Source organism: Oculina patagonica, chromosome 5, assembly GCF_052425735.1.
Source record: "Oculina patagonica isolate OP01 chromosome 5, crgOcupat, whole genome shotgun sequence".
Classification (NCBI taxonomy): domain Eukaryota; kingdom Metazoa; phylum Cnidaria; class Anthozoa; order Scleractinia; family Oculinidae; genus Oculina; species Oculina patagonica.
This window is the reverse complement of record NC_135762.1, coordinates 7,036,082-7,062,236: the sequence shown is the minus strand read 5'-3', so window position 1 is coordinate 7,062,236 and position 26,155 is coordinate 7,036,082. Positions and strand designations below refer to the sequence as shown.

The window sequence follows — 26,155 nt, the reverse complement described above, 5'->3', positions numbered from 1 at the left end:
GCTCGTTTCACAAATTATGCTTTTTAGCTCCAATTATGCCAAAAATTATGCTAGCACAATCTACCAAAGCCTAGGTGGATTTCCACTGACGAGTAATTATCTACGTGCGTGAAAAAATTTAGAGACAATATATGAACGACTTGCGTAATCGTGCACGCAAGTCGTTCATACGTCGTTCATACATTGTTTCTTAATTTTTTCACGCACGTAAACGCACGTAAAAAATAACACGTCAGTGAAAATCCACCTTTACAGTGCTTAGTATCCAGCAGCCAAATGGTATAATTTGCTTTCACTTTGTAGCGCTATTACTTCTAAATTATTATGAGGCTTGGATATTAAAAAGTGACGTGAAAAATCCATTTTGGTGACAAGTTAGAGACCCGTTATTCCGAGACATCATAAATTCAAAGATGCTTTATTTCCGTAACGACAAATTGATTCGATACCAAAATTGCATAGAAATTAATGTGTTTTTTATATCTAGAATATGTGAAAAGAATTGCTTTGCAGGAGTAACAGTTTAGAATTTAGAATTTTGATGACGTCAGAAGAAATCCCTAATTGCCGTAAACGCGAGCCGTCCATCTTCTCTATGTTATTCTATGCACGTAAAGCCAGTAAAATTAAATGGCATGCATTAACATGCGTAAATTAAGGTATTATGGAAGGAAAATTGGCGTTTGCGTTCCCAGTGAAATTGTGTGCAAACCATCAACGGTAACCCCAATAAAGTATATACTTTCCGAAAGTTTATTGAGTAAAGATTGTAATTTTGGATTTTGTTTTGATCATATAAGCAATGTCAGCATTTTGTTTGCAATCGTGCTGTTACGCAACATTAGGTTTATTTGAGAACACATTTCCGTGAGCCCCTAAACGTTTAGGTGGAATTTGATCTACATATATTGGTCTAAAAAACGGTGTCTCAGATTTTTCTTTTCTTGCTCCATTATTTTTTGTGAATTTTAAGACTTGAAGAAGCCCTAAAAATGTTATTTTAAAGTTTGAATTTGAGCATGAAAAGAAAATTGTGAGACACAGCTTTTTAGACCAATATATGTAGACCAAATTCCGAAAATAAAGTTTAGGCGTTCATGTAAAAGTGTTCTCGAATAAACTTCATGTTGCGCAACACCATAATTGCAAACAAAATGCCGACGTTGCTTATTATGGTCTATATGATCAAAACAAAATTCAAAACTAGAACCTATATTTAATAAGCTTTCAGAAAATGTAACTTTATTGCGGTTAGCACTGATAGTTTGCACACAATTTCACTTGGAATGCAAATGCCAATTTTCCTTCCGTGATACCTTAATTGGAAATCGAGCCGTTGGCGTTTGGGACGCGATAATTGCTGGCAGGTGTTTATCTTCGTGCGTGTATTGCGTTTCAGTTTAGTACTTCCTCTGGTAAAAAGGAATAATATAACGTTAATTTGCGTTATCTGCTGTGTGTATAGAGTTAAAAAAAAGTCTCACTAAAGGAGTATTAAGTGCCTTTAAAACAGTTCAAAGTTTCATACGTTTCGGGCTCAGCCCTTCATCAGTGGAAAGTCAAGATTTGCTCAACACGTAGCTAAATTTTGTTCGTATTTCATTGGTTGCGGTTTGTGTTTTTAATTAGCGTTTGTTTCTCTATTGCAATATTAATATCAAAGAGCAAACGTTATAAGATATGTTATGTCAAATTTAGAAACATTCATGCATCCGCTGATAGCAAATGAATATATTCACAAGGAACTTAGAATTACACAGGCGTCGCTCACTTTGTCAAGTTTATTTGGAAACATTTCCTATCCCTCATTGTGTATGTCAGTAGTTCATTTCTTCTTTAAGCTGTTTTTGCCATTTTACGTCTGTCGTTTCATAAAACAAATTAATCCATCCCGAATTTGAATAAAGTCAATCAATCGCACAACTAGATAAACGACGGGTGGCAAGTAAATAAAAATTCACATGATGCTGAGAATTATTCAGAACTGAGCTCGCAGCTACAACGCAACAATGGAACTCCGTTTTCAACGACGAAGGAATTCTATGTTTCTATTGATGACCTTCGCTTCTTTTAGACTGCACATTTCTAACGGTATATATACTGCCTTCTTATGTTTTAATTTCTCTCAATTATTTTTAACGATATGTAAAAACCAAATTAACTAAAAGCCCGAAATGTTTGCGTTTGAATTTGAATTTGAATTTGGCACTTATGTGAATAACATTTTTTTATAACAAACTTGTTCCACGTAGCGGACAAATACCCTGTAAAATCCAACGTTCATTTTATGCATAATACGTAACTCTGGAGATTAAACGAAAACTGTATACTTGGTTTATGTTATGGTTTGCAAGCTTATACTAAAGGTATAAGTTAATAGTAAGCTCTCTTCTGTTTAAATTTGAGTCAAATTCAAAAATGAATTCAATTTCAATATGTTTAATACTCAAAACTGTTTAAAAGTATTCGTAGGTATTGCCTCCCGCTTTTTGTAAGAAAATGGAACCAGTTTAATGTAATATTTCTTTTAAACTGCAAAGAAAGGAACTTGAATTCCTTGGATATAAAATATATAAATGAACAAAGTGCCAAAAAAAAACAGCCGACTTCAAATGTTTAAATAACTCTATATATAACTTTTTCAGGTCTCAGCCGAGGGTCTCCTGAAGGTGTGTCTTTTATCAACTTCAAGTCTGACGAGTTTTCTTATCTGAACATCACCAGTCTTGGTTCAGATCTTGTCCAAGACGGCAGCGAGTGTGGGTTTGCCTGTTTAGGAATCACTTCTTGTTTTTCTTATAACTTGGCTGCATTCCCTGATATCAACGGAAAACTGTTGTGTGAACTGCTCCCATCTGACAAGTACAACAACTCGGGAAAATTTGCTGCCAGTCCATTTTACCATCACTTCAGTATTCCCGTAAGTACAAATTGATTTCAATATTAACTACTTTTAAAGGAAAGATAAACATTTGAACAAAATTCAAAAGAGCTTATAAACGTAGAAAAAGCAGTTGCTCTTGTTTTCTTGGGCAAGAATTTAAATTTATTTCGTCGCGTATTTTTCCGTTTTCTTTTCCCTGTCTACTCTACTAGAAAGAGTATTTAATTTAAAAGTCCATATTTTCCTTTTCTTTTAACGGGATAAAAATGTGCTGCACTGTGCTAAACTGGGCAACTTATGTTACGGAAACAAAATTTGTGAAATAAAAATGTTTTTGACCTGAGGCGGAAACAATTTTTGTTTCCGTGAAGCAAAATTTGTTTCCGCAACATGTGTTTCCCGCGTGGCTAAACTGGTAATCATTTTTTTCCGAAACAATGTTTCCTAGTTTATCCAGCCCTTAACACGAACCATCTTCAGCAAAATTCGGGAAACAATGTTACCGTTATTTGAATACGTTTAACTAAGATCACTTCCCTCTTTTTCCTCTCCAAACAGCTACTATATTGGTTAGATGTTGCACTAATTTAATTTGTACAGCGGTGCGAGACTCAAGATTAGGAAATCAATAGCAAAAAAATATAATAACAGTTAAATTACTCGTATGAAATTAAACCTTAAAATTAAAATAATAAACACTATAAAATTAATATAACACCAACCAAGTGCCAAGGCTCCACTCTGGCACAGCTGAAACAAATTCTGCTACTTATACTAGCTGTATTCAAATGAGCCGGTTCTAGTATCAAAGATGGTCTTTCGCCTGCATGTTGATTTTATTATTCCCCTCTCCAAAAAGATGATTTTAATTTGTGCTTTTAAGAACAACACACATACACTCAGTATTGCAGTGTTAACATAGGAAAATTGGTTTTAACGAAGCTTTCTATAATTAAAAAGTTGTAACAAAACTGATATTGGCAAGAGATTTTCTTTTCAAAATTTTGTCAAAAATCTTTTATGTATTTCAAATTAAAAAGAATTAATTAAACAAAAGCTGATATTTTTTAGCTGTCACTTCCTTCATTGATGTCATCTTTTATTTATTCTCAGTGTGTATTATTTGCTTTAATTTATTATTCTTTATTTTGCTGCCGTGAAAACCTTTGTCAATAAACTAAAACTGCAATGGCATAACGGCATGTGTAATGTAAAACTTTAGAAAAATAAGTCACAGCAAATTCCCACTGAATCGATTACTAATGGAAAGGATAATGAGAAAATGTCAGCTATTGTCCCTGACTCTGGCATCCAATTTTTATTGCTCACAATGCAACGAATTTCAGAATATACGTTGTCATTGATATAGCTGGACTTTTTAATCATCGCTCGAGGGGGCTACAAATGGAACAACACTATGTAAACATAGCATCGAATAAACGCTCGACTAATGTTACGAACCTCAGTGCAGTTCTTCTTGACTATCACTCGTTTTTTGCAAGGTAACCGGTTTTCAAAAGGGTTTATTTTTCGTGGGGATGATTTTATTCGCCGATAGCTTGCGTAAATGGTATCTAAGCTGTTACGAACAATAACGATAATGATCACTAAAACGAAGCATGTAAACAAACAACTTCTTCCATTTCGCAAAAACACTGTATGCCTTAATTTGCTTGTAGTATGTACAGTTGAACCCCGTTATTTCGAACCATCAGGGGAAATAAAGAATAGTTCGAAATAGCGGGAGTTCGAAATAACGGAAAGGAAATAACTGAAATTCAAATCCAGTGGAAAATGGGTTTTCGAATTAACGAGGTTCAACTGTATCTCTGAACTTCTAATTGCCACCTTTTAGACCAAAACGGCTCTAAAACCGTACCCTTAGCGCTGCACATACTATATCTCATTTGAGTAAGAACGAGATAGGGGGCGGTAAGCGACTACACACAAGATCTAAACTTACCACGGACGTTCGATTGTTTGTTTTCTTTCGTTTTGTTTGTTTATTTGTTTGTTTGGCATTTTTCGGATAAACAGAATTTCTACGATCGAAGAATTATCCTTGTTAAAAGTATATGAAGTATAAGAATTGTTTTAAGAAAACTAATTCACTTACGCAAGAAGTCCAAGAAAGTTATTGCTCGCTTGCGTATAGCAATTTTACATTATTTTTAAACGGCAACTAAATTATTAAATTTCCATAATTTGTTTAAGTCGAAAGTTCTGTCTCGATGCACCTGGTCATATCGCAGCCGGGAGTTTAAACGTAACTTATGATGTTAAGCGTCTTTTTTCGAGTGAAATTTCTAACCTTTGTCGTCTTTACAAACTTGATTTATCGAGCAGTAAGCGAGGTTTACGTTGACGGCAGCAAAGCCTTAAAGCGAGACTCGCGAATCGGCGTCGCTTACGCCAACTTTGTCGCGCACAAATTTAGCCACCTGGACTTAGTTCCTTTGGTATCCGCTTCAGTACAAGAGATTCGAGAGTGCGGTAAACTTTGCGTCGATCATGTGTCGTGTTATTCTTTCAATCTTGCGGCGTTCCGTGACAACGTGGAAAGAAAAATTTTATGCCAACTTTTGCAAAGCGATAAATACAACACATCAAGCTTGTTTGGGCCCAGCCCAATATTCCATCACTTCAGTATAAAGGTGAGTAAAAAAGAAATGCAAGTTTTTAAGAGTTGAATTTCTACGTGGAGCCTTTCTAAAATGCAGCCAGATTATTTAGCGGGTGAAAATATATTTTCCTTTATTAGCTTTTATTTATTTACGCTTTTATTAAGTTTTCACCTAGATATGCATGTTAAGTATGCAGTTCTTTACTAAAAAGGAAACCACAAGGTTCTTTACCAATCATGAAACACTTTCTGAGATAATTATATCGAAATAAATTTCATTGCACAACATAGAACGAAATCGGTCAACAAATGACGCATGTGCCACAGGAAACTTTAAAGCCTTGTTTTCACTAGCGACGCAAGCACAAGCGCAAGGATAAGAGCTTTTATTTCACCGTGAAAACAGCTTCGACTCAAGCAAAAGCACAAGCGCATTTGTCCTTTTTACGTGATTGCGCTTGTGCTTGCGTCGCTAGTGAAAACCAGGCTTAAACGGCGAACCCCTGCAGCAAACTTACATACTCGTTCCAAATATTTGCGCTTTACCCATAAAGAATTGAGTTGTATCCGAAAAGCATCATTTTATGTAATATATCAAACACGAGAGGCAGTGTTTCATCGGGATATCCAAACATCGAGAAGAGAGTTGAAAATACGACGTGCAACGGAGTATTTTTGACGAAATTCGAGGTGTTTGTATACTCGATGAAACACTGTCTCGAGTATGTGTTACGCCGCAAAATGTAATAATCGCCGCAAAATGTAATACTAACGCAAAATGTAATAACAATCGCCGCAAAATGTAATACTGACGCAAAATGTAATAAAATTAACGCAAAATGTAATAAAGTTGTTACCGCAAAATGTAACAACTTTTTAACGCAAAATGTAATAAATTTTCTAACGCAAAATGTAATAAACCTTAAATAACATGTCTGTTTCATGAATTAAACGAATTGCACTTAATAATTTACCTCGTGTAAGTTAACAAGCAGGGTTAAAATCAGAAGCACATACAATGCAAGCGTACTCGTAGCCCTGCTAGCATATCAACATATCCCTCACCGAGTTTGCAGGTTGTGTTAAACCGGGGTTTTTGTCAAAGCAAAGCAGCGATACGTCTATAATGCTGAACTCGCGTAAAACCAACAAAAAGTTAGTGTCACTGATCAGCTTTGCTAAACTATTTCGAATATATATAAATTTAAGAGTTATTACATTTTGCGTTATTACAATATGCGTTAGAAAATTTATTACATTTTGCGTTAAAAAGTTATTACATTTTGCGTTAACAGCTTTATTACATTTTGCGTCAATGTTATTACATTTTGCGTTAGTATTACATTTTGCGGCCATTGTTATTACATTTTGCGTTAGTATTACATTTTGAGGCGATTATTACATTTTGCGGCGTAACAGTCATGTCTTCTTAAATCGAAACAAAAACTAAGAAGTAAACGGAGAAGTAAAATCGTAAAAATCTATGCTAATCTAGAACACCGGGTATCCAAATCTCCTTCACGGTTGTGATTGCCTTTTTTTAACATGATGAATTACTGATGAGTTTGAGAAAGGAATGATGCAAACGAGAGATATAACGTTGAGAGTTTATTTTAAATTTCAAATATGTTCAAAATATTTGCGCTTTACCGATAAAGAATTGAGTTATACCCGAAAAGCATTATTTTATACGAATAATGCAACAAATAACAAGGTCGAGAGTTTATACTACATACCAGATATCTTCCAGATATTTACACTTACCCATAAAAATTTTATTACTTATAATATTTTGTAATTAGTTTTGTGAAGGCAAGAGTACAAATAAAGATTGTTGTTGTTGTATTCAATAGCACCATTATTTAGGAATAATGCAAACAAATAGTATTGTTGACAGTTTTTTGATTAACACAGATCCTTATGAAAATTATTGAAAAAATCGAGTTTACTTTTCAATCACACTATTTTTTTTTTTTGGTGTGAACAGACCCCTTGCTCCAGCGGTCCTTGTATGAACAAAGCAAGTTGTGTGGCCAAGTACGAGAGCAACGATTATCAGTGCGCATGCGCTCCAGGATATGTTGGCAAACACTGCGAAACAGGTATTTAAAATGTATTAATAGTTTAAGTGGGAATAATCGGAAAAAATCATATTTGCATAGTTCCTGTTTGCAGTGCAACAGAATAAAACGAAGTTACGGAGCAAAAATTTACTTATTTTCAGATTTTTATTATTTCACACTATTTACAAAGATCGTACACTATAACACACTATTTACAGAAAACACATTAATAAAAATAAGGAAAATATAACAATTAATAATAAGAACCAAAATAAAATGTGCTAAGTGACCAAAGAATCATATGCTATCGTGTTGGTTAATGACCCGTTCAAAAAAACAGACAAGACACATCAATTACTAGAAACAATAGAAAAAAAATAAAATATGAATATCAAAAGTATACAAAATAAACATGTAAAATACTTACGAATATTAAAAGGAGGGTCTCAATGGGGTTAACCGTTAGCCGTAAAACGGCCAAAAATTTAGCCGTTAGGCGTAAAAATTGGAAAATTTTAACCGTTAGCCGTAAAATATATGTTAACCGTAAAAAATCGGTCAGTAATTATAAATAAATTAAACCAAATTAGTTAACTTCATCGTCCCAGAATGGCCCTGAGACCTAAAATATGTTTTTCAATAATGGAAATTAAGTTTTAACTTTATAAAACAATGAAAATTAACTTTTAACTTCTGTTAACCGTTATGGAAATAAATTAACCGTTAGCCGTAAAAAAGCCAAAATTTTAACCGTTAACCGTAAAAGCCACCACCCCATTGAGACCTTTTTAAAATACAGTCAACGCTCTCTTAACGGACACCTATAAGACGGACACCTCTTTAAGACGGGACGCCTGGTGATGGTCCTGTCCCTGCCATTTTTCAGTCATTTTACTGAAACTACTTTCCCTATAAGACGGACACCTCTCTAAGACGGACAGCTGGAACCGGTCCCGACGGTGTCATATTTAGAGAGAGTTGACTGTAATTTTTTTTTTTAGAGAGAGTTGACTGTAATCAATATATTTTTTAATTATCATTTTTTTTTTTTGCAATAATTTTGATAATCTGCATAAATTCGGGAATCCCAGCAAAATCCGAGGAGGGGAACAAACAAAATTGCAATAACAATGTCTCTAGCGAAGAATTTGCAAAGTTGGCGACATTTCTGAAAGCTTTTTGAAAATTCGTTAAAAACGTCATTTTTGTGTTTCCTGTAGAGGCTTTTCTGAATATTTCCATTCGAAGCGAAGGTTGTGATGACCCCGGGAAGACTGCTGATACATGTGGTATTGCTTACATCTTCGTGAATGGAAAAGATTACTCTCCCCACGGTAGAGGGCATAATGTTGTCACCGTGGATGCTAAGACAGGTAAAGTAGCCTTACTAAACTCTTGTTACCAAAGAATCCTGAAGAACTATTTAAAATCAAGAAAACGAAGAATTCAAAGAAATGCATTTCTGATGCATCTGAGATTTGGCAGGGGTTGGGTGGAGTGGAGCTTGTGTTCGGAAATTTAAGGAATGAAATTGATTTCAGAAGGTAACGAAAGCGAGGATGATCATGAAGATCTAAAGCTCGTCTGTAATTATTCTGACAATCAACCAATGCAAAATAATATATTTGAGTAGGAGATTTAAAAACTTTTATTTACAGGCAAATGTATGTCAAATATAGTCGAAGCTTCCGTAAACAGACAACCTTAGGACCCAAAAAAGTGTCCACTTAAGAGAGGAGTTCAATTATGGGGCAGTGAAAAAGTAATGTTTAAATGTGGATGGGACCATGACAAAGTGTGTTTTAATACAGAAAGTGCCGTCTTCCTACGGGAGGTGTTCGTTACAGGAAGTTCGAGTGCAATTTCATACAACTTAAAAGTCATTTATAACCTTGAACTTCATTAAACAGAAAACAAACTTAGCTTATTTAGAACTACAACAAATCAAAGTTCAGTCTGTTTGGTATCTAGCTGATATTTTTTTTATTCGATGCAGGGGCAGTGCTTGGGTCCAAAAGTTTTGACACCCACGACGATCCTTATTCGGGTGGAAACTTATCAGACCATCTTAACGCCATAAATGGAAGGCAAGTACATACAATACCAACAAAGCTGAGACTCTCCCAGGGATTTCAGTGAACAAGGGAACTTGGCCATAAAATAATTGGGAACAAGGGAACAAAAGGAAAATAAAGCTGGGGACACGGGAACAAAAGCTTTGTTTCCGATGTTTAAGGGAAAAGGGAACACAAAAATCGACAAAATTCTTTTATGGAACGAGGAACACAATCTAAAATTTTTGGGGACAAGGGAACATGGAACCCCTTTAGAGGCTGTCTACCCAGAATACCATTCGGTCGTATCGTTCATGGTTCGTGCTTTTCACAGGGTCAACGTTTCTTCAATTAGGTATATATTTGCCACATAAAAACTGTCACATAAAACTAATTGCTCGTGTAAACTAGCCTTAAGGATTCACACTGCTCCAGAAGCGGGCACCTAAAACTAGAACTGCTCGTGATATTTAAAGAGGTTTTCAAATTGCACTCGCCCAAAGGTTCGGGCAGTTTTCAGAGAGAGAATTTTCAAATATCACTCATAGTGTAATTGCTTAGTTGCACTTGCATTCATACCATTACAAATACTAACAAACCGAAAAAAATCTAAAACGCTGACTTTTTTCAACTACAGTAAAATCGTCCTAGTCGCCATTCAAGATGCCGGGTCAGCTTACGTGACACCAGCTTTGGACGCTCTCAGGAGACTGGGCGCTACAGATCCTATTCTAGCTGCCAGTGTAGACGACTACCGAAGTTCATTTGCTCTTGTTGGCTATGCACAATCAAACAAGCCTTATTGGTGGATGGTACAAGAGCAGAAAGAGAGATACAAAGGCCCCAGTGAGATCTCTGTCACAATTCTACTCCAAAGCCAGCAACCACGTAAGAATATATTCACGCATGTTTGCTTCTTTTGTTTGTTTTAATGATAGCGGTGGTTGTGGTGATAAATAAAATCATAAACTCGGTAGAGATCGCTCATTTACTCTATAAATGTTAAGGTTAAGTCTGCGTCGAGCCAAATGGCCCATACTGCAGGCTTATCCCGGTTTCTTTAAGTGACTATGAATATTTCTACTCCCCCCTGGGTGGGATGCCATTCCATTGCAAAGTTACCCCTCAGCATCAAATTCGCCAGCACCCATATATACACCCGGGTGGAAAAAAACATTTTGAGAATAGGCCATTTCCGAGTTACCCTATGCCTCTGTTTCAAAACGAGTCTACGTGCGAAACCATTCATATGATAATAAGTTTCACCTACAGGTCCATTTTCATGCAAATCAAACTCATTTTCATTTTAATGGTTTAGCACGTAGACTCGTTTTAAAACAGAAGCAAAGGGTAACTCGGAAATGGTCTATTTTAAAAAGTGTCTTGTCCAAAAACACAACACAATGACCCCGGACAGGGCTCGAACCCGGACCACTCGATCCGTACTCCAGCGCGCTTACCATTAGGCCATCGCGTCTACCAAAATTTGCTCTGAAGAGCAACAATAAAACCCAAAGGTCTTTAACTTAAACTTCTTTTACAGGAAGATAAACTACTCGTTTGCGTTTATTTTCGTGTGGACGAGTTTGCATTTCCTTTCGTGTCGTTTTAACTCACCTTAGTTTTAAATCAGTGCGCTAACAAAAGTTAGCGTTAACATCTTTATAAGTTATTTCTCACCTCCTTTCAGCCATGTGCTTATTTTCTGTGCAACTAGTTATAGGTGACTGCCAAGATGTTAAGAAACGGGAAAATTCTCAGACAGATGGCATGTACTGGTTGAACCCGGATGGAGGAAGCCTTTTAAATGCGTTCCTGGCCTACTGTGACATGACGTCATACAATGGAGGGTGGACCATGTGTTACACTACTGATGAATATGTCAAACCCAAGACCGAAGTCCCATACAGCGCTCAGTTTCCTTATGGGAGTGACGGGTACAGGACGAACTGTAACAACATCTCAGTAAGTTGACCTAAGTTGACTGATTTCTTTCAGTAGTGAAACTGTCTAGTATGTTATCAAAGTATACTGAAGTATTTTCTTTCACTGTACAGAGGGAAATTTAACTTTCAATTTCTTTTGGTGCTACATCGAATAGAATTTGTCAATGTATTTCAAACCATGATATTAATACACTATATGTTACCCCCTGCCCTCCCCGCCTTCCCTTAACCCAAAACTTACTTACTTGCTTGCTTGCTTGCCTGCCTGCCTACCTGCCTGCCTGCCTGCCTGCCTGCTTGTCTGCTTGCTTGCTTTCTTGCTTGCTTGCTTGCGTGCGGGCGTGCGTGCGTGCGCGCGTGCGACCGTGCGACCGTGCGACCGTGCGTGCGTGCGTGCGTGCGTGCGTGCGTGCGTGCGACCGTGCGTGCGTGCTTGCTTGCTTGCTTGTTTGTTTGTTTGCTCGCTCGCTTGCTTGCTTGCTTGCTTGCTTGCTTGCTTGCGTGCTTGCTTGCTTGCTTGCTTGCTTGCTTGCTTGCTTGCTTGCTTGCTTGCTTGCTTGCTTGCTTGCTTGCTTGCTTGCTTGCTTGCTTGCTTGCTTGCTTGCTTGCTTGCTTGCTTGCTTGCTTGCTTGCTTGCTTGCTTGCTTGCTTGCTTGCTTGCTTGCTTGCTTGCTTGCTTGCTTGCTTGCTTGCTGGCTTGCTTGCTTGCTAATGAGAGCAAGGCGAAAAGGTCAGAGAGAATCGATAGTTGCCATTGTGCTCACTGCATGTGTCACCTCACAAGTACTCACAAAGTATTTGTGGAGCAGCATATTCATTTGTATGTCAAAGATCGAGGACAGGAATTAATGCAACGTTAGAGTCATAACAAATTTGCCAGGCAATGGAATGGTCCACAGTAACTCGACATACTGTTTTTTGCTGTTCTTTCAGTTCACAGAAATTATCTTCGTTGACCACCAATCTCAAAGCAAGGCGTACTTTACACGTCAAGCTGACCAGCCCATTAGAGCCGCTGAAAACTATGGGAATACTGCTGGTACCTATGGATTGTGGGACGGTTTTGGAGCAGACAACGCTTTCTCCTACCAGTTGTTGATCTGTGATCATCCGTTCTACTCTGGCTTCTTCGTTTCCGGTTACACGAGTAATTGTTACAAGCAGTGTCATTTTTGGCGCGGTGATAAATCCTCGCCCTACTTCCGTACAGCGTCCAATGACACGTCGTATAAGGGCGTGGCCTTCAACATCAATGGTCATAGTCCGAATGTAGTCAATAACAGCCTTATTAGTGTCGGTCTGCGCTAAGAAATCATTGAGTGTAGTAATACAGATTGTCCTGGGGGTTTCTTAAATAGCGTACATCTTAAGAAAGTATATGATAAGCACTTAATGACTTGCCCCGAGGGAAACAGTGAGTTTTCTTTCCAGAGACCCTCAATGTTTCCCGAGGCAAAGCGGAGGGTCGAGAGGAAACAATACTCGTTCTTTTCTCTTGTTCCCGGGGGAACTCCCTATAGGGGCCTATACGGGGATGCTCCGCCCGAAAGGGGAACGTTTTTCAGGTCCTAGATATATAAAAGGGGAGGGATTTCAGGAGTTGGGGTGTACAAAAGGGTAAGTAAAAATATCTCGAACAGACCCACTGAACAGTCGACTTATTTAAGGATTTTAAGGGGAACAATGAAAAATTAAGAAAAGAGATGTAGCAACCTTTCTGTAGGTATGTGAAAAGGGGTTCTATCGAAGGCATATGAAAGGGGTACCTTTTTTGTCAAAATGGTAAATGAAGGGGTAAGGGTTTGGACCTCCGGGGCGGAGCCTCTTCGTATAAAATTTTTTTAAGTAGCAACCCCCTCTTGTAACTGTCATAAGACGTATCCTTTGCGGCCAGACACAGCAGTAAATAATAAACTCTCAACACAGTAAACCATTTAATTTATTAGGACTTGAAATTGACATGACGAGTAGGTTAGATGAGTTGAGAAGGAGTTGACAATCAAAGTTGAAGTTGAGGTTTAAACTGAAAATAAAATAAACAAAACCTATGCAATACAAATAGACAAGAAGCGAAAACAAAAGGCGAACACAAAAAGCGAAAACAAACTTACACTGTTTTGGCGATGTGGCTGCAAAGAGCAAATCTGTAAAAACAGGACTAATCTGCAGAAATCTGCGCTTGTAAACTCGTAAACGGTGAACAGTAAAACGCAAACTGTGAAAGGTGAACGTTGAAAATTTAAGGTGACTCGATCGAAATAAATGACGTGCTGTATGCCTGTCGAAAATTTCTAATAACTTCGTCATTTCTGGCTCGATTTCCCTGAAACTTTTGCATTTTACTCGAAATTTATCGAAGATTAATACGCACGTCAATATGTCGATGTAATGATCGTGAGTTTTGCGCGATGTTAACTTTATTGAAAACACCTATTTGGATAAAACTGCTATTTACAGAAAACTGAGCGCTAAGATTTCGTTTAAACTACTGTAATTAGCTCGTTATAACATCTTATTATGACTCTCTAAGTTTCCCAAAAATCGTCGGGACAGAAACCTCGATACAATTTGATCATCAAAATACCTTATTACATGAAATTTTCGCGACACGTTAATTTCGCGATTTTGAGGTGCACATATTTCGCGACACTTAAATTTCGCGATTTTGCGAAAATTTTGTATTTTGAATCACTTTAATTTCGCGTTTTTGAGTGAGACACAATTTACATTTTCTTGGCAATATATTTTGACATGCCTTTGAATTATATAAAACGACTTATTATATAAACATCAGTGAAATACCAGGAAATCTTTCGCGCGAAAAAATCATATCTTCACACGTGAAAATAACATGTTATTTTCACATGTGAAGATATCGATTTTGAAACATTTTCTGACAAGTTTGCCGTGTTTCAATGCTGAATGAGCCAAAGTAAATCGATATTAAGTCGAAACATTTTCGGATCTTCCTCGGCAATCTTCGGCAATCTTCGGATATCTTCGAAAATCTTCGGAAATATTCGGGAAAGTTCGGAAAATGTTCGGAAACATTCGTACGACCTTCGGACAACATTATGCAAATCTTCGGAAATCTTCGGAAAATGGTCGGCAATCTTCGGAAAATCGTCAAAAACCATTGTTATTAGTAGGTTTATATAATAAACAGAATATTACATGGTTGCTTGGAGATATGAAAATTATCTTCTCGTGTTCAAATCGAAGATAAATTTCATATCTCCGCGCAACCATGTAATATCCTCTATTTCATCGAAGGAACAATAACGTCAAAATTAACAAAAACGCAGGGCGGGGACTTAATCTTGGCAATAGCAACAACAGAGCAGTTCTCACAATGTCTACAAGTGAGTCAATTGACGACAACGTCCATTTACATTGATTACTGACATATGCGAGTCACTTAATATTCGCGTCATGTTATGTTCGCGACACTTATTGTTCGCGTCACTTTAATTTCGCGATTTTTTTAGAATCGCGAAATTCGCGAAATTAAAGTGTCGCGAAAATTTCATGTAACAAGACGCCTAAAGCTTAATGCTTAAAACCGGGCGGTTAATGTTTAACTACTTGATTAGACAAGTACAGCAAAAACTTTTAAAATACCATTTAATTTATATTGGTTCCCACGCAAGTCTGTGGATTGCTTGTCCATGCTTGGACAAATTCCTGCTTAGGCTTTCAAATTTTTATTTTTCTTCCGAATACTGAATAACCTAGGTATTGAAAACGTTTTGTGTGCAATCTTGAATAAATGAACTCAAACCAGTTAAATGGCAGTACAAATGATCTCCGACCAAAAGAAACAAACAATTAGAAAGATTTCGTTAAAAACTAAGACGCGTAAAATAAAAAAATGTACCATGTACCACACCAAAAAATGGGAATAAGAACAAGATAAGAAAGCTTTTCAGCTTTCAAACATGCAAGCTCTTCAGTCTTCACGTCAATTTTGGGAAGAAGTCACGCAAACGAAAGTTCTTGATTGCGTGATTCACTGCAGGTTGTTTCTCCATCGCCGTTCGGTTCCGACTGAAACTCAAAACCCTTGAATGAAAAACAAAAATTATATATTTTATATTCCTCGCTAAAAAGAGCGGAGTAACCAGAAAATTACAGTATTGGCTCCTGCTCTAATAAAACGAGTCAAATATCAAGAATAACAGAAAAATTTCTAAACAAAATTACAAAAGAAAATAAAAAGACTAATCAAAGTGCCCGTTGGGCTGTCTCGTGTTTCAGATCAGTAAAGTAGCACCCGTTGCTAACAATCATATAAGCTCAGAAAAACCATCTCCGGATTCTACAATATTAATTCTCAAATTTCATGCTCAAGCATTTGCAACAGCCTGTGCTATACGAGCATCGCACCATGTGCCCTTTCTACACATTCTACTCAAATAGTAAAACCAAGACTGCCCTTCCAAAAACTCAACAAAATCTTCGCAATGATTTCTAAGGTATTCAACAACTGCAAAACGCACTATCTAAAACGCACTACGATTTGCTACTTTCATACTTAATTACTTACTTCCCTATTCGCCATCGGCGCTCAGGGCAGCAAATGACTTGCTACCGAGTCAAATATCTGATGACTTACACTTCAAAAAACAAAAACAGTCTCCATTTCCACCACAATCATAGACTGCAGCTAGTCGTATCATTTGCGAACGCATGTAACGCACTCGGTCTTTGTACAACAGGCCCGTAGGGAGGAGGTGCGATGGGTGCGTTCGCACCCCCCCCCCCCCCCCCACGAGCCTAGGAAGTCCGCTCATTGTGAAAAAATATATATATTAAAATAAATAAATAAATAAATAAAGGGAAATGGTATTTCTGTACTTCGACTATTTACATTCAATATGGTCCTTTGGGTTGAAGATCCACCATTTGAAGATTCGTGTGGTATATTTTAGACCAAATTGTGTGATTAAAGGTTAAATTCAACGATACATTCTACCTAATGTCCTTCATAGTCGAACCATTCGAAGTGCCATTCGAAATGCCATTCCCAGGCGCTACCAAAAGAGAGGAGACTGGGTACTTGTTGGGCTCGGAAACACCCAAGGACAGTACTAAAAGATCAACAAACCGACTCTGGCTGATTTATGTAATAACCATTTTGACACTAAAATGAAGAGAACTATCTTTTTCCTGTTTTCCTTCTATGTGCTGCTGTCATTTTTAGCTAAATAAATTGTTAACTACGTTTTTGAGGTTCTGTTTCGAAAAATGTGATTTGAATTTAAAAATGTACTAGAATTATTGTCGTCGTTTTCTTCACTTTTACCTGCCTTTTCTCCTAACAAACTGTCTTCAAAACGCACGAAATGCCTATTTTTTCAAAATTTCCTGGGAGAGGATACCCCCAGACCCCTCCCCCCTACATTAACGCGCCTGCGGCGCTCAAGATTTCGTGCCACAGTCGCTCATACGCACCCCCCATAAAAAATCCTGGTTACGGGCCTGTATAATATCTTAGTACGACAGCGAGAGGTCTGGCGCCAATGTAAAACTGTGAGTGGGACTGGGGAGAGACGCTAAATTTTTTTCTCGCCTCGCAGGCTCACAACGTTCGGCGCATTGCGCCTTTCAGTGACTTAAGAGAACAAACGACTGTTTTGCAGTCTACCACAAACACAAGGAACAAGACCAACTGCACGTAATCTATTTCTGAGTTGTGAAAACGAAGTACAATCATAACATTTAACAATTATTCGCCGAAGGCGAAGGGAATCACGGCGAATATTCTCCGAGACGAAGTCGAGGGGAATATTCGCCGTGATTCACTGAGCCTGAGGCGAATAATTGTTTTAGTCTAATTTTCAGAGGAGAATATCAAGAACTATAAAATAAAAAACTAAAAACACGGAATTAACAAACACAAGTGCTCGCTTGAATACTTGTAAACAAGCTGAACAAGTTTAATTCATCGATTGTAAATCAGAATTTACACTTAAGTTTAAGCAATAAAACGAAAAAAGACAGATATCTAGTACCTTTCTTTAATCGTTGGCGACTTCTGAGCAATTGTGTAAATCCTCTTGAAAGAAGTTGAGTATCTCTGATCTGAAGAGAACCGGAGTCATTTTTGGTCAGTTTTTAAATCTGCCAATGAGTTTCTTGTGGCCCGTGCGATCTCCAAAACCATCGTCCTTAGCACCAATTCTAATGCCTTGAGAACCATTTCTTGAAAATATTTTCGGTTCAAAAGCCTTGGTAGCCAATTTTTAAAATTCCAACTGTTTTGTACACCCTGATGTGATATCTTTCGAATGAACGAAAATTTCATTCATCAAATGCCGCCATGTTTACTTGCCTGGATGGCAAAGTTGGCGGGCTTAGTAACCAAGCCCTGAAATGTTATATTCACCTCCAAGCGAGGTGAATATAATATAACGTCATAAACCAGAGCTTCTTGACCAATCAGAATGTCGCATTCTTATATTCACCTCTTGAAATTAGACTAATCCCTGTTATTCACCGTCATGTTTTCACCGAAATTATCAATAGGCCATAGGACCAGGAATCTTTTCAATACACCACACATAAATAACATTTTATAAAATACAGAAAATTTTTTATCATAACTAAATTTCCAAAACCTATATGCATTATTCCAGAATGAAGAAAATATAAAACATCTATATTTTCCCCCTTCCCATCACCCACCGCTCGCGCTTCGCGCTCGCTCAAAATCCCTGCCTCTCTCCAAAACTCTCCAAAATCCGCGCGGCCTTGGAAAAGCCTGTGAAGCAGGCAGACGAATTCTGATTAGGTTAAAATGGGTCATCTTTCATCAGCCCCTTGAAATTGCCTGGATGGGGGAAGGGATATGGGACGGATCTGGTTTTTCTTTCTACGTCATCTGCCACTTGACATTAATTGCTCAGATAAGGCAGGAATGATGGCGAAGAGGGATTTTAACTACATACGTAATATGCACTTTGCATGCCGGTCTAACTCGATAATGAATCCTCACTTAGACAACAAAACAAAATAGAACCGGGCAATAAGAAATGACTAGTACAAGATATAAACGAAAGAGACAAGTTATATTTTACCAGTTTTTAGTATTAGAAAGAAAACAGACATTTGCTTTGATGATATCCGGAACAGGAATTTTGTTTACCTTAGCGTAATACGCATTTTTCATTTTGTATGAACCATTTAACTCAACAAGAAATCCTCTCTTAGACCACAGAGCAAAATAGAACCAGACAATAAGAAAGGGCTTGTACAAGATATAAGTTAAAGAGACAAGTTATATTTTATGCAGTTTAGTGTAAGAAAGGAAACAGACATCAAAGCGGTGTAAATAAACAAGCAGCCTTTGACCTTACTGGCGGCAAAGTATCGTATTCGTATATCGGTTGTCACGCAAAAAAGGAAATAACGCTACTAGGCACGTCTATAAAGCCACAGGGCTTCTTGTTTGTGTCTTTCTTACTGCGACGAGTTGACCTTTAACATGTGTCTTAGTGAATGGGGTAATTCAGGGAATTTTGAGCTGTTTTCCAAAATGGTTTAGTGTAATACTCGAATTGAAAACACGCAAGGAAAAAAATGTCCAAGGGATCTACAAGTTGTTTTTTAACTAGTTTAATCAGCGCAAATTTCAACTTGCACCAGCTAGTAAAGGCACACATCTGGTTCGACTATAACGGTCTATTACATCTTTGAAATCCGAATCTAATCAAAGATTGAAACGACAAAAAAAGTTTTTTTTTCTGACATATTGTCGACATACCTACAGTTCCGTATGATTCTGTAAGGAGCAATCCCGTTTAGGAACAAAGCCGAAGATGAGATACCACATCAATATTTCTGTTTGCGTGATAACTTCTCCTTTTGACACATTATTTGACATATCTGAAAACTGCTCTGACGTCAACAACCCTCGACCCTAACACGCGCCAAAATGGTTTTCTTGTAACGCAAACAGAAATTTGACAACAGCTTTCTCTTCTAATTCATACTTTAACAATACCTACCGCAAATATAATATCAAAACACAAACCTACCGCAAAGATAAATTCATTTTCCATGTAAAATCTACCTATTTAAGCAACATATGTGAGATAAAATCTCCTTATCAGATTTGGCGGTATTACTAAAGATAGTACTTCATGTAATATATTACATTATACACATACCTCATAATGCAAACATTTACACTATATGTCTCACACGTGTAAATAAGCACTTTTAAAACTCGACAAGAGAAAACGCGCAATACGAAGAACAGCATCCCGATGCATCTTATCAGCAAAATGTATCTATGTAAATATGGCTATTTCTTACCTTGTTTCCTTGCTACTTTATCACTTCGTTACCCTACGAGAGATCTTACACAAAGCACTATTGTGAGCTTCCAAGTCTACTCGGATAATCTCGTGTTACGTCACGGTCACGTCGTTCACGACGTGACCGCGACGTAACACGAGACAAAAAAGGGCATGCATTAGACCACACGTATTAGATAACAGATGCTGTTAAAAATCTTGCTAAATGAAAAACATCTTCAAAGTGGAGTCTGGAGCCGTTTTTAAATGCAGGAGCTTGCTGCAAAAACATTGCGTGACTGATGTAAAAAAGCTTCGACCTCAGCGACCTGTCGAAACAATCACCGGTTTCGGACTCCAGTACTCGCTTGAGTCGAACGTTTGAATAAAAACACAAAAATATATCTTTCACGTTTAACAGAAATCGGGGTATTAGATAAAATTTTAATTGCTTCTGCTGAGTAAATATCAAAAGTGCGGGATCTGAATCCTGGCCAAGAAAGCGGCCGAGTGAACTACTACGACAAATAAAGCAAATATGTAAACATCACATGGTGCCTCAATCTATAAATAGATGCCGTGTTCGTTTCAAAAGCCTAAAAAGGCAACTAATACAAACGTGAAAAAATAAAAAAGAAACATGAAAAAAGTTTTAGATGAATTTTTATTCAAGATGGGGTCAAGAAACATTTTAAAAGGCAAAAAGATTTAGAAAATTTCAAAAACGTGAAATTTTGCATGCCGTGGTAGAATTTAATTACATTTATTAAATTATCCGCGCCAAGATTTCATTTTCATTTTTCAGACCATTTGTTTTACTTGCTGGCTTTACGGATCCCTTCACAAATACCATCATAGTTCGTAGAAATACTATACATTACCATTTTGTTTACTGAAGTCTTGGGAAGTGTGTAAGTAAAGCTTTTACATCAAGAACCAAAATAAGATTATTTTGCTGTGCAAACATTCAATCGTCTCTGATACGCGACTTTGCCAGCTCAACAGTGCACGGATGAAAATGGACATAATTCTTCCTATTAAATGAAAAGCATCTTCAAAGTATTCCGGCTCAAAAATGCTCTGGCTACCAGCCGTTTTTTAAAAAAGCAGTTATGCGTAAAGCTTGCTGCAAAAACATTGCGTGACTGACGTTGCGGTTTGGAGCTGTCAAAACAATCACCGCTTTCGCAATCCAAACGCTTGAATAACACAAAAATATATATATTTCACGCTAAACAGAAATCAGGGTTTTAGATAAAATTTAAAATAGAAGAGTGATTTAATAACTGGGTTTAATAGCTCCTGCCGAATAAATATCAAAAGTGCGTGATTTGAATCCTGGCCAAGGAAGCGGCCGAGCGGGTCTGGAACGATTTACCGACACGACTACGACGAAAAAATTCCGGGCGATTTATGAACCGGGCCGGCCCAGTCCCCGCCCGGTTAATAAGGTATTAATCTCGGGCAAACTTCGAGGCTTGGAACGCTCCAGCGCTTCCACATTTCGCCCAAAAGTACCATAACCGAAGACAAGAAGCCTTACTTTTTAGAGAAAAAAAACGAACATTAAGTTCTTTTCGATAATTCATAACATAAATTATGTAAGACTGTTCTCTAGCCGTTAATTACATGTCACTTTTTACTTTTTATTTCATTATCTTTTATATATTTCGCTTATCCTTTATTACCTTGTATACGGTTTCTAACATTTTTGTCATGCATCAATCAATCAATTTATTATTGTCATGGCGCGGGATGAGGTTGCCCTCTCTATCCGAGCCAGAGGCTCATGTAAAAAGCGCATGACAATAATTAAAATATATTATAAAAACAATGGGAACTAGTATAAGTAATAAATAATAAAAATAATAAAAATTTAAAAACTAGCTAGATTACAAGATCTTATAAGTAAAAATATTAGCGTGTATACCAGTTTAAATTTTATATTAGAACCGCTATAACTTGCATAGTAGCACTGGTCCTGAAGAACACTATTAGTACTTGTTGAGATATTGGCCAATTAAAAGTGTCCTTTGTCGTAGTGCCAGCCTTGTATTTTTCTTTCTGTTTGTGCCTTGCCCTTCTTTTTCAATGTTGTGAATTTAACTTAATATTAAACTTACGCTGTTGTGTACTCAACTTCAACTTAGATTCAGATTACTGCCAAACTTCGACATGGAAAACTTGTGCATAACATGAAGCGTATTTCCTGTTCAAAAATTGGCTTAAGGTAGTTAAATGTTAAATTTTAGTCCTTTTTTATTGTAAATAGACAAATTTTTAGTGTTTCCAAATTTTATAACTTATTTTATTTGTTTAAGTGTCCCCTATTAGTAGAGGGTTTTTACTCCTTAAGTTATTCATTCATTCATTCATCCATTCGTTCGTTCGTTCGTTTGTTCGTTCGTTCGTTCATTTATTCACTCATTCATGTTATCTTTTACGCTGGCTGTAGTGAGGAATAATCAGATAATGGTCTCATTACTCCGTTTACTATGTGACACCTGCAACAACGTTAGAATGGTAATTAACAATTATTCACCGAAGTGGAGTTGAATAGTGGTGGAAATTGCATTCTCTGACACTGAGGTGAATAATTGTTTTAGTATATACCACTAGCAGACCATAACATCACTTTCGGTAAACAAAGTGACGCGCGAAGACAGTTTGTTTCTCTTTAGCTGCTCGGAGGTGAATAGTACTTTGCTTATCACCTCCGAGTCAACCAATCAGTGCGCGCGAAAAGCACTATTCACTTATGTGGTATATACTAATTGTTAAATATTCATCGCCGAAACGAACAAACATCTAACAATTTTTTATAAATTTTTAAACTTTAAAATGACGATTTTAGGGCTTCTTTAGGATTTAAAATTTATAAAAAATTAATGGAGCAAGAAAAGAAAAATCTGAGACACCGTTTTTAAGACCAATATATGTATAACAAATTCCACATAAAATTTTGGGCTCTGACGTAAATGTGTCCTCAAATAAAACTAATGTTGCACAACATCATAATTGCAAACAAAATGCTGACGTTGCTTATTATGGTCTATATGATCAAAACAAAATCCAAAATTACAATCTTTATTCAATGAGCTTTCAGAAAATATCTACTTTATTGGGGTTACCATTGATTGTTTTCACACAATTTCACTTGGAACGAAAACGCCAATTTTCCTTCCGTGATACCTTCATTTGCTTGCTCAGTATAGGCTATATCATCTCTGAACTTCTAATTGCCAGCTTCGTCTCACATACGGGTCGAAATATATCTATATTCTACAGAACAAAACGGCTCTAAAACCGTGCTCTTGACGCTACGCATACCTGTATACCTTATGAGAGAGAACGGGGAAGGGGACGATAAGCGGCCACACATATAATCGAAACTTTCTACGGAAACTTGTTTGTTTGTTTTCCTTTTATTTTTTGTTTGTTTGTTCGTTTGTTTGTTTGGCCTTTTTCAGATAAACAGCAGAACAGTATTTCTACTATAGAAGATTTATCCTTGTAGTATAATAGTTGTTTTAAAGTGCTACTATGATCAAATTTTTGATTTTTGATTTTTTTTTACATTGTCGTGAACAATTAGACTTTCTTACTCACCTTGCCAAATTTCAATCTATTACGAACATCAGAAGTCGTTTTATTATAACGATTTATTCCAGAGAATTGACGGCCGCCATTAATCAACCTTGTTCCAAGGCTTAGTTGCGAATAGGGAGAAAATGACGTCAGAGGCTCAAAAACATACCTCACGGGTTGAAATTATAATAACAATCAGCATAGAAAATTGCACGAAAAACAAGCCCAAAGTTTTTGTTGCTTTTCGCGTGAGTTTCAATACATATTGTTATTATAATTTCAACCCATGAGGTATTTTGAGCCTTTGACGTCATTTTCTCCCTATTCGCAACCAAGCCTTGGAACAAGGTTGTTTATTGACGGCTGTAAATTATCGGAAATAAACGTTAAATTAAACGACTTCTGATGTTTCGTAATGGATTGAAAATTGGCAAGGTGAGTAAGAAAGTCTTATTGTACACGACAATGTCAAAAATGGAAATCGAAAATTTGATCATAAGGGCACTTTAAGAAAGCCATTTCAATTACGCAAGAATATCCTTTGTCTTTGCTAGCCTTCGTTAAAATCATTTCTTATTTATAGCAATTTGCCTTTTTAAACGGCCACTTAATTATTAAATTTGCATATTTTGTTTAAGTCGCAAATTGTGCCACACTACCATTTAACCGTAACTAATGATGTTAAGCGTCTTTTTTCGAGTGAAAATTTTAACCGTTGTCGTCTTCATAAACTTGATTCATCGAGCAGAAAGTGAGGTTTACGTTGACGGCAACAAAGCCTTAAAGCGAGACTCGCGGATCGGTGTCGCTTACGCCAACTTTGTCGCGCACAAATTTAGCCGCCTGGACCTAGTTCCTTTGGTATCTGCTTTAGTACAGGAGATTCGAGAGTGCGGTAAACTTTGCGTCGATCATGTGTCGTGTTATTCGTTTAACCTTGCGGCGTTCCGCGACAACGTGGAAAGAAAAATTTTGTGCCAACTTTTGCAAAGCGATAAATACAACACATCAAGCATGTTTGGGCCCAGCCCAATATTCCATCACTTCAGTATAAAGGTGAGTAAAAAGAAGAACATTTTTTAAGAGTTGAATTTCTACGTGGAACCTTTCTAAAATGTAGTATAGGTTAATTAACGCGTGAAAATATCGGGGTGAAAAGTGTTAATTCTTTGGTAGCTTTAATTAATTTTTCTTTATTTAAATACGGTTTAATTAAGTTTTCACCTAGGTATACCTAGTTAGTAAGCAATTCTTTAGTAAAATGTTAACCAAAAGGTTCTTTACCCTTCGTGAAACACGTCTGAGAGAATTGAAATAGATTTCAATGCACAGCATAGAATTGAACGAAATCGGTCAACAACAAGTGATGCAGGTGCAACCGGGAACCTTGTTAAGCAAACGAACGAACCCTTGCAGCGAACTTACATACCAATTCCAAACATCTGCAGCAGCAACAACAATAACAACCATTTTATTTTGCCAAAAATAAATAGAAAAAATTATAGCATAAAATAAATTAACTAAAATACGCAAAAAAACTACCAAGAATAGAAATAAACTAAACGAGCTGAGTAGTGACAAAAAATTAAATTACTTTGACTAGGTTGTACATGATAAAGGAAAGAAGACGAAAGTAAAATAAGACAAGTAATAAGTTTTTAAGTACACTGTAACTAAGTATGTATAAATTGTAATTTAGATAAAAAGTTGAGAAATGGAACAGGAAAAAAATGAGGAAAAAAGGGAGAGAGAAAGAAAAAGAAACAGTACTAGTTAGTCTTACAACCAAAATTTGTTAATATGAGTTTACTACGAGCGGAAATTAAATTAAAATACTAAGCGAGCATTAGCCATAAGCACTTATTACTGCGCTTTACCCATAAACAAAGTGAGTTGAATCCGAAAAGCATTATTTTATAAGAATGATAAAAACGATAGACAATGTCGAGAGTTAATTTTATAACTAGTTAATAATTAATAAAGCAAAAAAAAGTAACCATAACCAAAATTATTGAAAAAAGAGTCGAGTTTACTTTTCAATCACACGGGGTTTTTTTTTCTGGTGTGAACAGAGTCCTTGCTCCAGCGATCCTTGTGTGAATGGCGCAACTTGTGTGGCCGAGTACGAAAACAATGATTATCAGTGCGCATGCGCTCCAGGATATGTTGGCAAACACTGTGAGATAGGTATTTCAAATTGATTTATAGTTTGTGTGGGAATAAACAAAGAAATGCCTTTTCGATTTCCGAAAAAATGCTTTTATTTGCATAGTTCCTGTTTGTAACATGGAAGGCGCGGTGGCCTTATAGTTGGTACGCTGGATTCGGAATCGAGCAGTCCTGGTTCGAGCCCTGGTCGGGGCGCTGCGTTGTGTTCTTGGGCAAGACATTTTATTCTCATAGTGCCTCTCTCCACCCAGGTGTATCAATGGGTACCGGCAAATTTAATGCTGGGGGGTAACCCTGCGATAGAAAAGCATCCCCTCCAGGGGGGAGTAGAAATACTCCTTGTCGCTTCGTACTACGGAAACCGGGATCAGCTCCGGCCTGATGGGCCACTAGGCTCGTGTGCAGACTTAACCTTTACTTTACCTGTTTGCAACAAAATAAAATAATGTCACCAGGAAAACGCCTAGTAGCAAAAAAAAATAATTACGAATTTTGCAATAATATGCATGAATTCCTGTACACTACCAA

At 36.9% G+C, this 26,155-nt stretch overlaps 3 protein-coding genes across 3 annotated transcripts in view; all 3 read left to right on the top strand.

Moving 5' to 3' along the window:
• Positions 1-5,013: 5,013 nt before the first annotated feature.
• LOC144654960 (uncharacterized) overlaps positions 5,014-26,155 on the top strand; it is a 40,678-nt gene continuing 19,536 nt past the window's right edge. The window contains exons 1-3 of the mRNA XM_078515190.1: positions 5,014-5,538; positions 7,495-7,609; positions 8,791-8,943. Of these exons, the coding sequence (XP_078371316.1) occupies positions 5,158-5,538; positions 7,495-7,609; positions 8,791-8,943 (649 nt within the window). The 5' untranslated portion in view covers positions 5,014-5,157. The remainder of the gene's footprint in view (positions 5,539-7,494; positions 7,610-8,790; positions 8,944-26,155) is intronic.
• On the top strand, positions 10,266-14,587 carry LOC144655244 (fibrinogen-like protein A). Its single transcript, XM_078515467.1, has 3 exons — positions 10,266-10,512; positions 11,342-11,589; positions 12,504-14,587. Exons 1-3 carry the CDS (start codon positions 10,434-10,436, stop codon positions 12,876-12,878), a joined length of 702 nt encoding a protein of 233 aa, XP_078371593.1. The 5' UTR covers positions 10,266-10,433; the 3' UTR covers positions 12,879-14,587.
• On the top strand, positions 24,134-25,659 carry LOC144654005 (uncharacterized). The gene is made up of 2 exons (XM_078514129.1): positions 24,134-24,514; positions 25,531-25,659. Exons 1-2 carry the CDS (start codon positions 24,134-24,136, stop codon positions 25,657-25,659), a joined length of 510 nt encoding a protein of 169 aa, XP_078370255.1.

Bases quoted from the DNA above. Each gene is read 5' to 3' on its own strand.
- LOC144655244 (XM_078515467.1), top strand. From the start codon at position 10,434: ATGGTACAAGAGCAGAAAGAGAGATACAAAGGCCCCAGTGAGATCTCT. The intron at 10,513-11,341 runs GTAAGAATATAT...CTGTGCAACTAG, and splicing joins ACTCCAAAGCCAGCAACCAC to TTATAGGTGACTGCCAAGAT. The intron at 11,590-12,503 runs GTAAGTTGACCT...CTGTTCTTTCAG, and splicing joins CGAACTGTAACAACATCTCA to TTCACAGAAATTATCTTCGT.
- LOC144654005 (XM_078514129.1), top strand. From the start codon at position 24,134: ATGATGTTAAGCGTCTTTTTTCGAGTGAAAATTTTAACCGTTGTCGTC. The intron at 24,515-25,530 runs GTGAGTAAAAAG...TGGTGTGAACAG, and splicing joins TCCATCACTTCAGTATAAAG to AGTCCTTGCTCCAGCGATCC.